The sequence below is a fragment of the Tachypleus tridentatus genome, chromosome 12 (assembly GCF_004210375.1).
Source record: "Tachypleus tridentatus isolate NWPU-2018 chromosome 12, ASM421037v1, whole genome shotgun sequence".
NCBI lineage: Eukaryota > Metazoa > Arthropoda > Merostomata > Xiphosura > Limulidae > Tachypleus > Tachypleus tridentatus.
The window spans coordinates 61,481,750-61,496,956 of NC_134836.1; the positions used below are offsets into that span (position 1 = coordinate 61,481,750).

General features: G+C 32.3%; 1 protein-coding gene across 1 annotated transcript; it reads left to right on the forward strand.

Annotated features, from left to right (window-relative positions):
• The first annotated feature begins 7,046 nt into the window (after window positions 1-7,046).
• Window positions 7,047-12,776, forward strand: LOC143233401 (BTB/POZ domain-containing protein 6-like). Its single transcript, XM_076469602.1, has 3 exons — window positions 7,047-7,250; window positions 9,442-10,096; window positions 11,713-12,776. The coding sequence occupies exons 2-3, from the start codon at window positions 9,795-9,797 to the stop codon at window positions 12,506-12,508; spliced, it is 1,098 nt and encodes a 365-aa protein (XP_076325717.1). The 5' UTR covers window positions 7,047-7,250; window positions 9,442-9,794; the 3' UTR covers window positions 12,509-12,776.
• The last annotated feature ends 2,431 nt before the right edge of the window (window positions 12,777-15,207 follow it).

The following is a 15,207-nucleotide window of genomic DNA, read 5'->3' on the forward strand; positions in this document are numbered from 1 at the left end:
TTTTCAAGTCCATTATGGTGAATAGAAAATTAATTAAACCATTCTTATTCTTATGTAAACACAAGTTGATATTTTTTTCCATATTTTAGATTTGTCTATTATTTGGGCAATACTTGAGTTGGTGTAATAACATTCAAAATGTTAAGGATTACTGTGGTCCAATGGACGATTATCTTCAGATCCTCTTGTTTTGTGAATAAAGAATTAAGCTGCAGCTCAAAAAACAGGTTAAGTATACACCGTGAGATTAAATCACAATTATTTCTCCAAATGTTTTCAAATGCCATGTCTAGTTTCAGTAATTCAGAAAGCGTTTTATAATATTTCGAGATTTATAATAACAGTTTCTCTGCTGTTCAGTTTGAAAATCAAACAGGTAAAACAAAGAGATAATTGATAAATTGAGAGATAGATTGGCTTCATGTTTGTATTCTATCTTCTTTGGTACATTATGTAATGAAATAAAACTTATTTAGTGCAATATTGTCATTAGTATGGAAAGTAGGGTTAAGCGTTATCAACATTTGATAGCAAAAAAAGTATAGGTAAGGACTTTTATTTTTTTTTGTTTTTCATGTACATTATTTATTTTATAACATTAGTTCAAATGTAGAAATAGAAAACTCTTTAGGTTGGATTAGGTAAAATAGATAATAATAATATAATAAGCACGCACGTGAGCAGATCAAAGTAGCTTATCGGTTATGTAATTTAATAGGATAATGTGAGCAGCAAAAGTGATTCACAACTCATAATGGAACGAATAGCAGTTAGACGCAGTTCAAATGTCAATGAAATAATAAAATTTATATATAAGTAGTTGTATACTGTTACTTTTAAAAAATACTTAGGATAAACAAGTGTAGTTTCATATTACAGTTTGAAGTCATTCTAGATAATAAGGGTCAATTAGATTTATGTCGATTTTATCGTGGAAGTTACGAGGTTGGTCAAATTGACCAACCATTTACAGTGTTACAGTAGTAACAATAAGAGTTAGACTATAAAGTATTACTGAAAAATGTTTGAAATGTATTTCGGTGGTTTTAGATTTTACGCAAATGAAAACTGAGATTTTTGAAATGAGAAAAGTGCTTTAATCTTAACATGTAAATCACGTTGCAACCACAATAGTAATAAAAAGACTTGGCATATTCACGAACATATCTTTTTACTTTATTCAAAATACTTTAGTAACATATCAAAATTTTCTTTTGTAAGTAATAAACTTGTAATGTTTATTGAAAGTTTGTCACAGTCTGTGACGATACACATACTATATTAAAGGTTAGTTAGTTATATCAAAACTATAAAGAATTTTTAGTGGTCACTCAGTTCCAACGGACTCGTATAGAAGAAGTTAATTTAATAATTATTGGACCAATCTTTCTAGGTACTTGTTTAACAAATAATGTTTTATCACTTAAAGTCAAGTAAGGATGTTAAAGAGGATGGCAGTTATAGTGAAATATTTGAAAGTGGTTGAAATGCATCAACATGTTAAACTTCAGTTTGTAGAATATTAAATAATCTATTATGAATAACGAGAAAGATTTGTAACAATCATTTCTGATGATGTCAAGAAATCCACTTGAAATAAATATAAAGTTGATGTGGGTATTAAAAACGTTGTTACTTCTTTTATATTACAAATAAAAGTTTTATGATAGTTCTGTAACATCTGTATCAACTGAGAGGCAAACAAACTTCTAATTAATGTTTTGGTATAAAACCACAGCTATCATACTTGTAATAGAGCCTTGTGAGTATTGCGGCTATAAATAATAAAATTTTGAATTATGTATGTATTATAACATACATAAATGGATTAAGTAAATTTATTATGACATACATAAATGGATTAAGTAAGTTTATTATGACATACATAAGTGGATTAAGTAAATTTATTATGACATACATAAATGAATTAAGTAAATTTATTATGACATACATAAATGGATTAAATAAATATATTATGACATACATAAATAGATATAAAAATCGTTTATATTATCTGAGAGATAATAACAAGAGATTCAACTGATAAACTGAATGAATTGGCAAGTTATCCAGCTAAATATTACAAATCATGTAAAATAATAAGTCATAAATTTACTCTAAATTTCCAGTATAAATATTGGATCAGTCTGTGAGTGTAAAACTATTATCTCCACCATACATATAATACACTCTCTAACATTATACGACGCCTCCCTTTAGGAATTTGAAATTTTTGTGTAAACGTACATATGATAAATAAAAATTCCTAAAAATGGTATACTTTGGTAATAAGTAGTTGATCGAAATATTTATCAACAATTAATACGTTAAATAACTTTTGTGAAGGAGTTACGCACGAGAGTTAGTTAGTAGTATCAATTATTCATAATTATGACATTTCTATACAAACATAGATTTGCTCTGTGACTAAATGACGTATACATACACATATGAAAACACCATATATAGCTGATAGCTATAGTGTAAGTGTTTTTTAACACTAAGTTATTTTATTAAAATTACCTTTCAATATTTGTCCTTCTTCATCTATCACATAAGAGATGGATTAGCTGCCTAAGCCTTACGGCGTTATTCATCGCGAAAGTTATTTAATATGGATATCTGAAGGTACAATTTATACAATGATAATAAAACCGATATGAAATATTAAATCTCTTTAAAATAATTACGGAATTATTATTCAGTTTTACTCTATTTCACCTTCTTAATATTTTTCTATCAAACATTCTATTTCGTTATTTTATAAAGATTCACTTAAGAGAAATGCTTGTTTTGTTTTCCCTTGTAGTATGTGAGTGTGCTCTGATCTTTTGAAACGTCTCATTCGCTAACATTGTTTAACAACGTCACAACACTTCTTCCTTCTTTGTATAAAGAACAATATGGACTTGTATTTATTGGGAACATTCCAGTTTCTTTTATATTCCTTAAATTTTTATTATTAGTTGTTTTATTTGATTAATCTATAACGTATTAACTTCTGTTTCTTTATATTTTGTAGTCATAATTACAAAATTGTGCAAATACTTTCGTGAAACATTTTTTTTTGAAGCAAAACAGTAACATTTGTTTTAACATTTATTTTAACAATTCGTTTCTATTTTAATTAATATGATGAATTTTAAAATCAAACAACTTAATTTTTTCTCAAGGTAATAAATATACGTATATTTAATGCTATATCAACCCTAAATTTATAGAATTGTAATGTTAAAGGTTTAACCCTTGTTGTGGCAAAATACTTATTTTACGCTAATGAGCTTTTAATTTGAAGTATGAATATCAAACAAACAAACCACTGTTTAACTGCAAACAAACTAACAATACTGAAGTAGAAATGTTTTAACTCTCACACACCAGGTGTAGTAATTTGGTAGATTGACTGTAGTTCTTGTATTTTGTGTGGTATTTGTTTACATTACTTTGAACATTAAACACATTTAAATTTTGATACCACACTTTAAAAACACAAGTGTATAATGCGGGGGATCTATGCTGATTTGTACCTACACAGATTATTTGAAACAGTTAAGCTTTACTTATCTACGAGTTTAAAACACCAAGATATTAATCTAATTTTGTTTGTTTTATTGGATTTTACAGAAAACTGTTCAAACAGCGCTGGCCATATATGATTTTGAAGCGATCTACCAGAGGAAGCTACTCAACACTACCCATCGTCAACTCTTGACGAGTGTTAATCTGAAGATGACTTACGAAGGTCGAAACGTTGTTCTCTGCTTTATTAGTAATACCCATACCAGCCGTTCTGAGATACATTTTTACCATAATTAACTCAGGAGGAACTGGACACCACATTAGAAAGATCTCAGAGTAGAAAGGACAAATGTGTTCACTGACGAGTTTCGGTCCTGCACATTGCGAGTAAAACGCTAAAACTAAAAAGCCTTGCCAGACAGCCTTTATGATCGGCCTGCCAAAGTTATATTGCTGCCTTTTAATGCACTCTACCAACAACACAGTAAACACTGTTAACTTATATCTTTTATATAACAACTTTGATCAATTTTTAATAACAATACAATGATAGACTTGTTAACGGACCATCTAATAAGAATACAATGATAGACTTGTTAACGGACCATCTAATAAGAATACAATGATAGACTTGTTAACAGACCATCTAATAAAAATACAATGATAGACTTGTTAACGGACCATCTAATAAGAATACAATGATAGACTTGTTAACAGACCATCTAATAAAAATACAATGATAGACTTGTTAACGGACCATCTAAGAAAAATACAATGATAGACTTGTTAACGGACCATCTAATAATAATACAATGATAGACCTGTTAACAGACCATCTAATAAAAATACAATGATTGACTTGTTAACGGACCATCTAATAAAAATACAATGATTGACTTGTTAACGGACCATCTAAGAAGAATACAATGATTGACTTGTTAACAGACCATCTAATAAGAATACAATGATAGACTTGTTAACAGACCATCTAATAAAAATACAATGATAGACTTGTTAACGCACCATCTAGGAAGAATACAATGATAGACTTCTTAACAGACCATCTAATAAGAATACAATGATAGACTTGTTAACGGACCATCTAATAAGAATACAATGATAGACTTGTTAACAGACCATCTAATAAGAATACAATGATTGACTTGTTAACGGACCATCTAAGAAGAATACAATGATTGACTTGTTAACAGACCATCTAATAAAAATACAATGATTGACTTGTTAACGGACCATCTAATAAGAATACAATGATAGAATTGTTAATAGACCATCTAAGAAGAATACAATGATTGACTTGTTAACAGACCACCTAATAAGAATACAATGATTGACTTGTTAACGGACCATCTAAAAAGAATACAATGATTGACTTGTTAACAGACCATCTAATAAGAATACAATGATAGACTTGTTAACAGACCATCTAATAATAATACAATGATAGACTTGTTAACGGACCATCTAAGAAGAATACAATGATAGACTTGTTAACAGACCATCTAATAAGAATACAATGATAGACTTGTTAACGGACCATTTAATAAATAAACTAGAAAAACCAGTGTAATATTAGAAATGTAGAATGGACATTTAATGAGAAACATGTGATGCTAAACTTCGTAACTGGACACACTTTGTAAACTGGAAGAACATTACAGTGTCAACTTGACATTTAGTGGGCTATAACAACACTACACTGCTAGACTTGGAACAGATCACTTTGTAAACTAGGTGAAACTACAGTGCTAGATTTATAAGCATGCTTCAACTAGAAAAGTTTCAAATATTTGTTGAGGTAGGATGTGTCTCAGTTGTTACTTACATACAGCTGTTATAATTATGTTTAATATATCCATTCATCATAGAGCATAACAGACTTACTGTTCACCTTTCTTCCAGTCATTTGTCTTATTAAATGTATTTCAGGCTAAGTGCTGCTAATGCTAGCAAGTTTCAACTATTCATGTTACTTACGTAGTCGACTTTATAAGCCAATATTCAGTTTATAAGTTGTTATGTACGACACTAATCATACCGTTGTGCGATATCACATACGGATTTAAAGGTGAAAAACAATTCCATGGTCAAGACGGTAATGGTGATAGTGTACAAAAAAGAACCAGTAACTGATATACATATATGTATATATATGCATATGCATATATATGTATATGTATATATATATGCTGTGTTAGGAACAAAACCAGAAACTTAGTTGTTGTGATACTTTTAGTGGTTCTATTTACTTATATTTTCATAATTTGGCTAATATAAACATATATTAATTAAACATATATAATATAAACATATATTAAGTGTTATATATCTTCATAATTCTTCACACCATTTCTAAGTTATAAGAATGGTACTGAAATAAGGTAATGAGAACGTTTATCTTAACTGTTAATCCATTTCACGAACTTACTAACAGGAAGATCAAAACACTTTTAGTTTGGTATATATATATATATATATAGATGTACATTTATAAAACATCAGCTATAGTTTTAGATTTCTTTCTTTAATTATAAGAATACGTATAACCTCATTCCAGAAAATATGAACACTACCAAGTTTTTCCGTAGACAATAATAGGTATAGGACTGTAGAGTATGAAGAAAAATGTAAGCGACAAGTTTGTTTATTGAATTTTAGACAAATGTATATTCTAGGCTTAACAACGATTGTCCATAATTTTACAGCGATAGCGAAAAGAGAAAGCATATAATTACCACCTCTGGTGCTGTAACTGCCATGTATTATGTTCTAGCATCCATATCATTTTCACGTTTTTTTTAAAGATATAAACGTAATGTCTTCCTATTCGTTCATTCACAGTATATATCAACATATCACTGGTTATAACGACTTGACCCCCAGAACCCTTACCAAGGCTTCCCATGTATACCATCACATACTTTGTTGCTGGCTACGCAATCTTCAGCCCCACGCAAGTACAGCGATAAGTATACGGATTTACAACGCTAAAATTAGGGGCTCGATTCCCTTCGCTGGGCTCAGCAGATAGCCCGATGTGGCTTTGCTATCAGAAAACACACACACACGCAACCTTCAGTGGAAATATCTTTCAGTTTTAATCAGATGAATGTAACTATTCAAAAACCATTTAAATATATAGTTACAAAATAAACTACATTTCAGTATTATGATTTCTCTTAAATGTAGTAAAGAGATATTCCGTTATATCTTACACTCAGTTTAAAGATAGATGGCAATATGTGTTTGTATCCATTACGCATGCGTAAAGCCGTTTGAATTTCACTTTTAGTAAAATATTTACACATGCACTTAAACTGAAATGTGATTAGTTAAATTCAACCTAATAATTATAATTATATTGAAATGTATTTGGTGATTTTCTCGAATTCATATATATATATTTGAGAACAGGATTTTTCACAGTTTTATTTTCCAAGTATCGTGACGTAGAAATTTGTGGTTATCGGACGTATTACATCCGTAAACTATTCCAATCACAATACAGTAGAAACTGCATCGAACGCGTTTATTCGTGAGAATCTACGTAAATTACAAAGAAACAGATTATTCAACTCTTAGTAGATTTCTGGTTGAAATACTATAAATACCATTAGCTGCGGAGTTAGATACTGTCCAACCATCACTTGAAATGGGTTAATGTACCAGAAATATAAAAAGAACTCGCCTTCTTCGGGAGACAAAGTTTACAGGTAAGAAATGTTAAACGTGTTTCTTTATCTAATGACATTCTAGAGGACCATTTCACTGTATTTTCATTTTATAAAATTTTTTTTTTCATTGGGAAAGAAATAATGTTCTTTTTTGTAGGTATATCTTAGTCTTTATATTTAAAAGTTACAATATTTTTATTAGTAGTGTATGTTTCAGCTGAATGAAGTTGATTAAAAGGGGAGAGATAAGTTTATCATAGGGCTAAATTTTAAAAATTAACATTTAGTAGGATGATCAAGTGAGGCTTAGAAGTTCAGTCCTCATTCGAGTTTTAATATGGTAGAAGTTTACAACTAATAATAGAGTAGGCTTAACGTACAATATACAAAACAACTACTAACTGTTTAATCTAAAACGTTACACAAAGAAGTTTTATCAGTTTTAGTATCGCAAAGCAGACATCATTGTCTGGTGATGGCACACTGTTCTAAGCATAAGACTATAGATCAACAGATACATATTTCTTCATAAGAATATACACCCAGTGAGGCGTACTGTGTACAAAATGTCGAGCAAATGTTTATATTCAAGTACTTTTTTAAATATCTTTTACTGGAAATCTAAACTAAAACAACACCAGATGTTACTTGAAATGTACTAACAAAAATTAGAAAGAACCTCGCCTAACAATATCTGTATTTATGTGTGTGTGTTTTCGTATAGCAAAGCCACAAAGAGTTATCTGCGCAGCCCACCGAGGGGAATCGAACCCCTGATTTTAGCGTTGTAAACTCGGAGACATATGGCTGTACTAGCGTCGGAGCATCTGTATTTAAAGAAAATATGTCGTTGTTGTTGTTTTCAGTGTAAATTACGTAATGTACCATCTAGTTTCTCTAAATAGCAGAAAATGGAACTCTGGATTTTTGTGTTACCACTGACCACATTAAATGACCAGTATATTAAAACAACTTTTTATTCACACACACCTTCGAAACTGTTTGTTTTGGAATTTCGCGCAAAGCTGCACGAGGGCTATCTGAGCCAGCTGTCCCCAATTTATCAGAGTAAGACAATAGAGAAGGCAGCTAGCCATCACCACCCAACGCCAACTCTTGGGCTACTCTTTTACTAACGAATAGTGGGATTGATAGTAATATTATAACGCCCCCACGGCTGAAAGGGCGAGTATGTTTGGTGCGACCCGCGAACGTCAGATCACGAGTCGAACGCCTTAACCCACCTAGCCATGCTGGGGCCCTTTAAACAGGGGCGTAGATCCTGGGGGTGGGTGGAGGATATACATCCCATCTTCATTTTAGGTGGGGGGTATGGTGCATACAATCATCCCCCCTACAGTTTGGTCTGTTGAATTGTTTTATTGCATCACAGGCCTACAAATTGTGTGTTTGTAATTGTGATTCTCGTGTTCTTACCAATCGAATAACATAATTAGGCCTAGATGTAGGCTATTTCAGTAGCAGAAATGTACATCTTTAATATAGGCGTGCTTCTAAGCTTTTCGATCTAAGCGATAGTTCGTAATAATTAGTCAATAGGCCTAAGTAATACATGCAAGTATCGCGGCAACAAGATTACTCTGTGACTGCATGTTTACAGCTTTCAGGTTCACGTAATCAGAGATTACCAATTTGCAAATTGAACAGTCCACATAAGTGGTTGCAAAAATCATCCCCCCCCCATGGTGTGTAAAAAATCTACGCCCCTGCATGCTTCAAAACTAACAATATTTGTTGATAGGTAAAAATGGCTGGGGAAAATCTAACAACGCAATACTATGTTCTGGTTTAGCAAATTCTGATGAACGATAAATCTCTATATCATTTATTATTATTATTTTTACGATATATTATTCGTATCTCACTAGTAGATTGTATAACATACAGAATTTAGTTGACGTATGCTAATCACAATTGCCCAGTTTATTACTAAGAGAAAAATACTAAAACTTTCGTACATTATAAGAAATTAAATATAGTATTTTATTGTTCAACTAACTTAAAGCAAGAAGAATGTATTTATTATAACTCTAAAATATATTTCTTGTCATTAAAAACGCTTTGTTAATGAAACATCTGATTTATTCTTTAATGTTATTTTATTTGTCCATATAACATGTAATTTTTGATAGCGTTTATTTTGTTGAGAAGCACTATTATGTTCGAAAATATGAGATGTAATTTAATTTAAAGTTTTTCTTTTTTTCAGTGTCTACCCACATCTTCGATATTTATGTCCAATTCAGAATTTCCGTATCAGAAGAATTTCGCTTCTTCTGTCTGAACAATCCAACGGTGATTCCCGTTAACCGTAACGAAATATCAAACCAGAACAAAATTGTGTTGTCTCAAGTACACGAATTTCTGTTTGTAGTGAGAATATAGGTTTATATCTTTCTTACAGTGGAAGAAAAACCTGAGTTGCGACCAAATACGTTCTACGTGTAAAACGAAGAACGACAGCCTTATTTATCATGCAATAAGAATATAGGTGCACACCTATCACTCTATTCTTTCTCTGTACATTTCACCTGTGATTTCCAGAAAGCTCGATCCTTCTCAATGTCTCCACGGAGTAACTTGCAGCCAGTGGCTGATTTTCCAACTTATTGTGATAGAGTACCAACTGCTACTCCTTCCGCTCCGAATTTCGAAGTTATGTTGTTCAACAGTGAGGAGCAGTCTGATGTTGTGTTTCTAGTGGGAGAGGAGCCGGATGTTTGGAGGTTTCCTTGTCATTTGCGTGTTCTGAGCTCCATGTCTCCTGTTTTCCATAGCCTACCCATCTATGACTTGAGGTCCTCATCAAAAGTCGTGTTGACTGTAACTGACATAAAGCCGTATGCCTTCGAAAACCTCCTTCGGTGAGAGACATTTATTACTTTCAATTAATAAACTCTACATATATTAATACACCAAAAAAGAGAATCATTTCATAAGTAACTCGTATGTGTCACTTTATAGAGTAGAAAAAAATAGTGCTTACGTGTAAGGTTGTCCTAGAGAAAATAAAAATAACATTTACAAGTGTAATGCTGTAATAGTAATGGAAAGAACAACAAATGTAGGCTATTTAAATTGCATTAATTATAGAATCAAATTTCATATACTCCGTAATTAATGGATGTGGATCAGTGCTTTGGCTGAACACTGTTTAAAGCAAGTGTTACTAGATCGAAATGATCAAGTTATTGAATGATATCTTTTTAATAAATTTGATAAAGAACTATTATAAAGACTAAATTATATTTGTACACATATTTTATATGGAACTAATTAACATCTGATGTTTTTAACTATAAAATCAAAATATATAAAAATTATTGTTTTTACAGAATATTTGTAGCTGATAGAATAAATGTTTTTGGTTATTTCGACTGAAGGTATTAACAGTATTGTTGTTAATATGTAATACTGAAAATGTTATGGTAAATCTGGGAGAAAAAAAAAGTTTAATTTGACATGAAAAGCTTAAAACAAATCATTATATAAAAATAACCATTTCTACAGTTTACAGGTTAACACTTCTAAGTTTATATTTTTGTTTTTACATGAACTGTGTTAATATATGTTTAAAATTAATTATTTGCTTGTTTGTTTTTGAATAATGGGCTTGACCGTCACATTATAACGCTCCCAAGGCTGAGAGGGCGAGCATGTTTAAAATTAAACTGTTTGTTTTGTTATGTATAAAGCTACACAAAGGGCTATCTATGTTCTGCCCATCGGTAGTATCGAAAGCCAGTTTCTACTAGTGGAAGTCCGCAGATGTACCACTGTACCACTGGAGATCCAAATTAAACTGTCTCTCAAACCACTAAGCTATAATTTATTGTTAGTGATTTTTATACAGTATGAAATCTGGAAAACGCTTTGCATAGCTGCCAAAAATCTCCCTTCGTAATTTAACCAACAGAGAAATGTGCATCTTTTCTTTCTAATATGCAGTAATTAATGAATCGCCTCCCAGTGGCACAGCGGGTTTGTCTGCGGATTTATAACACAAAAACCGATTTCGATACCCGTTGTGGGCAGAGTGCAAAGAGCCCATTGTGTAGCTTTATGCTTACTTCAAAATAATGAATTTTCATCTCCTTTTTCCGAATCCTAAAAAATTAGAAACAATTTAATTTAACATATCATAATTAGAGATATTAAGCTGCTCCAGTTTGATACTTTTTACAATATATATATATTGTTTACTTTTTCACACATTATAAATAGTTTTACTGATTTTCCCAGTTGGAGTAGATATTGTGCAATGTAAAGTGTAAATTGTTTTAGATTAAAAATTTTTGTCTGTAATTTATTTAAACAGTTGATGAACATTTCCACAAAAAAAAAAAAAACATTCAGGGATTTTGTAATTACCAAATGTGTCTTACATCTATAAACTCTGCTTTTTTTAAATCATAAAAGTAACGTGCTGAAAGACTGTACATTTTTCGGAAGTCTTGAACAATTTCTTTGTGTTTTTAAGGTTCTTGTACACCAAGGAAGTCACTCTTCCATCAGTGGAAGCAGCACTTCATACCCTTTACGCAGCACACAAGTTCATCGTGTCAGAGCTGTCAGCACTATGCTTCCGTTTCCTTTCCTACAACATCCGTGAAGAGAACGTTCTTCTTGTTTTTCAGTACATGATGAGGAATGTGGTGACGTCCACCCACAGCGAAATGACCAACCTACAAGACGAGGTCATGACGAAGTGTTTCAATCTCTTAGATAAGCACGCTGAGACCATTTTACAGAGTGAAGATTTCTTAAACCTCGACAACACAACAGTTTATGATATCGTAAGTCGTGACACCTTGCACCTGTCATCTGAGAGAGCCGTATTCAATGCTCTCCTTTCTTGGGCTTGTCAGGAGTGCAAACGTCAAAGGCAGGAAATCACGCCCGAGAACAAAAGGCGTGTGTTAGGGCAACTTCTCTACTGCGTGCGATATTTGGTGATGACCTTGGAGGAGTTTGCACAAGGTCCTGCTGCATCAGGCGTACTTAACGAGCAGGAGGTGTTTGCTATCATCACAAATTTCTCCGGAGACACGTGTTTCCAAATTTTTGATCAAGAACTTGGAAAGCGTATGAGCGTTAAAAGACAAGATCGAAATATTCCTTCCAGCTCCATTTCTTCTCCATTCCCTCTGTCTAGCAACGACTTTATCAAGATTTCACGAAAGGATTGCTCCAAATCAAAGACAAAATCCGTCACAAAAAAAATGTGCAGATGTCTTGGTATCTTCATAATTTATCTTTTTCAATTGATTGATTAATTATTCAGTGTACACTTAATCAAATGTTAACATTATATCTCTAAAGATTTATCAGTTCACGTAATTTTCATATTAATTATAGTTTGTGTGTCAAGATGGAAAATTTTTTCTCTTACACAGTAATTTTCTAAGTTTAAATGCATATTAAATTGTTCAACTAAAACTAAAATGTTGGTTTTAAATGTAAAGAAAATTATAACAGTAATAACTGAAACACGAAAAAAATTGATAATGTACTTCTTAGAGTAATAAAAATACAGAGCTGTGATTTCTGTTTACTGTGGAAATTTTTATTAGCATTGTTTGTTCTCACAATGCATATAAATTTCAAAACGAATACAACTTGCACTTGTCCAAGTAATTTACAGTACCAACTTATATAGGCCTACATCATCTATAAAGCCATAAGCTTAAATGTGTATTGAATAGTTATACGATATTTTCTAAGAAAGAAAGTGCGTTATATGGTACTTTTATGTAACTTTTAACAAAACTATGTAAAAGGCATTAAATTTAATAGTTGTTTTTATATACATTTCTTAACAAATATGAAATTAAATTCCAAGCCGAGTCACATTTCGTAGGTTGCAGTGTATTTCCTCACGTAGGAGAATTATGTCTCAGGCACCCGTTGCTATGATACAACCCTCAAGTTAGGTTATGGAACTGAGAATTTCGCTTTCAAAGGCTAGACCTTATTAGAACCACGATATAGAGATTGTACTTTAGCTTACATTTTTATCTAGCTGATACAATTGCAGGTTGATCACGTAACGCATAAACAATCGAGCAACCGCACGTGATATAAAGGTGGGTTGTTTCTTGGACACTCACAGAGTATGCTGGTAATCATAGAATGTGATTACCAGTGTATTGTTGGCTCTTTAGTAGCGTTGCAAAATGGTTATTCTTGTAACTTGTTATTTCTAAAGTTATAGGTAAAATTAAGAAAAACTCTTTTAGTCACGTCAGAGTAATTCAATAACATGTATTTAGCTTTGCGTAAAGCGAAGGCGTGAGAGAGCTATACCTTTCCCACAACATTAGTAGATCAGTTAGATGGTCACATTGACAAATTTGTGTGTTTGTAAATTGTTATTTTTGTTCTTCCAACCTTGTTAAGTGCTTTGATGGATTTTTTACTCTGCACTTGGTTTGTTTCCTACTCAACAGTGTGTGTAAAGTGCTTATAGAGATTGCAATATGTTCGAGATTTTAATTTGTATCGTGCATTTGGGCCGTTCCTATTATAAGTACTACCGTACGTCTATTTGTTTTGAATTAAGCACAAAGTTACACAATGGACTATCTGTGCTCTGCCTACCACAGGTATCGAAACCCGGTTTTTAGTGTGTAAGTCCGCAGACATACCAATGTGCCACTGGGGACTCCGTACTTCTGCTAGTTTGAATAATCTAAACAAAGAAGTAAAATATGACCTTATCAAACCTTGACAAAGTTAAAAACATAAAGCGTACCGCTGATAAACAATAAGTGTTTTATCCTGCCTTAAAATAGTTGTTTTTTTTTTTTAATTTCGTGCAAAGCAACACCAGGGTTATCTACGCTAGCCGTTTTTAATTTAGAGGTGTAAGACTATAGGGAAGGCAGCTAGTCATCACAACCCACCGATAACTATTGGGCTACTGTTTTACCAACGAATAGTGGGATTGACCGTACATTATAACACCCTCACGGCTGAAAGGGCGAGCACGTTTGGTGCGACGGCGATTCGAACCCGCAACCCTAAAATTACGAGTCGAACGCCTTAACCCACCTGGCCACGCCGGGCTATTAAAATAGTATAATCTACATCAATCTTAGGTAACCCACCTGGCCATGCAGGGGTCTTAAAATAGTATAATCTACATGAATCTTAGGTTTGTTAGTTAGTACTCTTAATGGCACAACGGTAATTAATCATCACCACCAGCCCCCCAGTGGCACAACGGTACGTATGCAGACTCACATCACTAGAAACAGGGTTTCGATGCCCTTAGTGGGCAGAGCACAGATAGCCCATTGTGTAGCTTTGTGTTTAATTCCAAATGATCAATCAATCAATGCTTAGCTAATATGAAGGTATAAGTAAGCAAAAATCATTACCTTTCTTTGAGCTACACAAGCACTTGGTGCCAAACAGACAAAACTGAACATGATTCCAATATGACTGTATTGTGCTGAAGATACCATATGTTTCTTGAAGACAAAATAAAACACGAAGACAGTAATTAACTGTAAACAGATATGCAGTCTGATTTAAAGTGCAGTTACTAATATCAGAAGACTTGTGTGTCGTTTTTTGGCAGATGAATATGCTGACTCCAAAACTGTTTTTATTGGATTAAGAAAATGTGTGTCATTTTAACGCAAGGCTATATGAACTGTATCCGTCGCTGGAATCGAATGTCAAATTATTTAGTTACAGATTTTGAAGCATATTACAACTGAACCAGAGAGATAATTGAGGAATAAGAAACCCACACAAAATGACATAATTAGTTGATCATAAATACAGTTTTATTTCATAAAAGGTGGTAACATATATGAATTATTATTTATATATGTATAACTTAGCAAATGGACACAGGCACATAGTACTCACGTGCCTGTATTTAACAACGTTTCTACTCTAGTTTCATGACTGTCATTAACACGCGTGTAGTCTACAAGTATTAACACAATGTAAATTATATATT

Coding starts and splice junctions, on each gene's coding strand:
- LOC143233401 (XM_076469602.1), top strand. CDS start 9,795: ATGTCTCCACGGAGTAACTTGCAGCCAGTGGCTGATTTTCCAACTTAT. Junction 10,097..11,712: donor GCCTTCGAAAACCTCCTTCG/GTGAGAGACATT, acceptor TGTGTTTTTAAG/GTTCTTGTACACCAAGGAAG.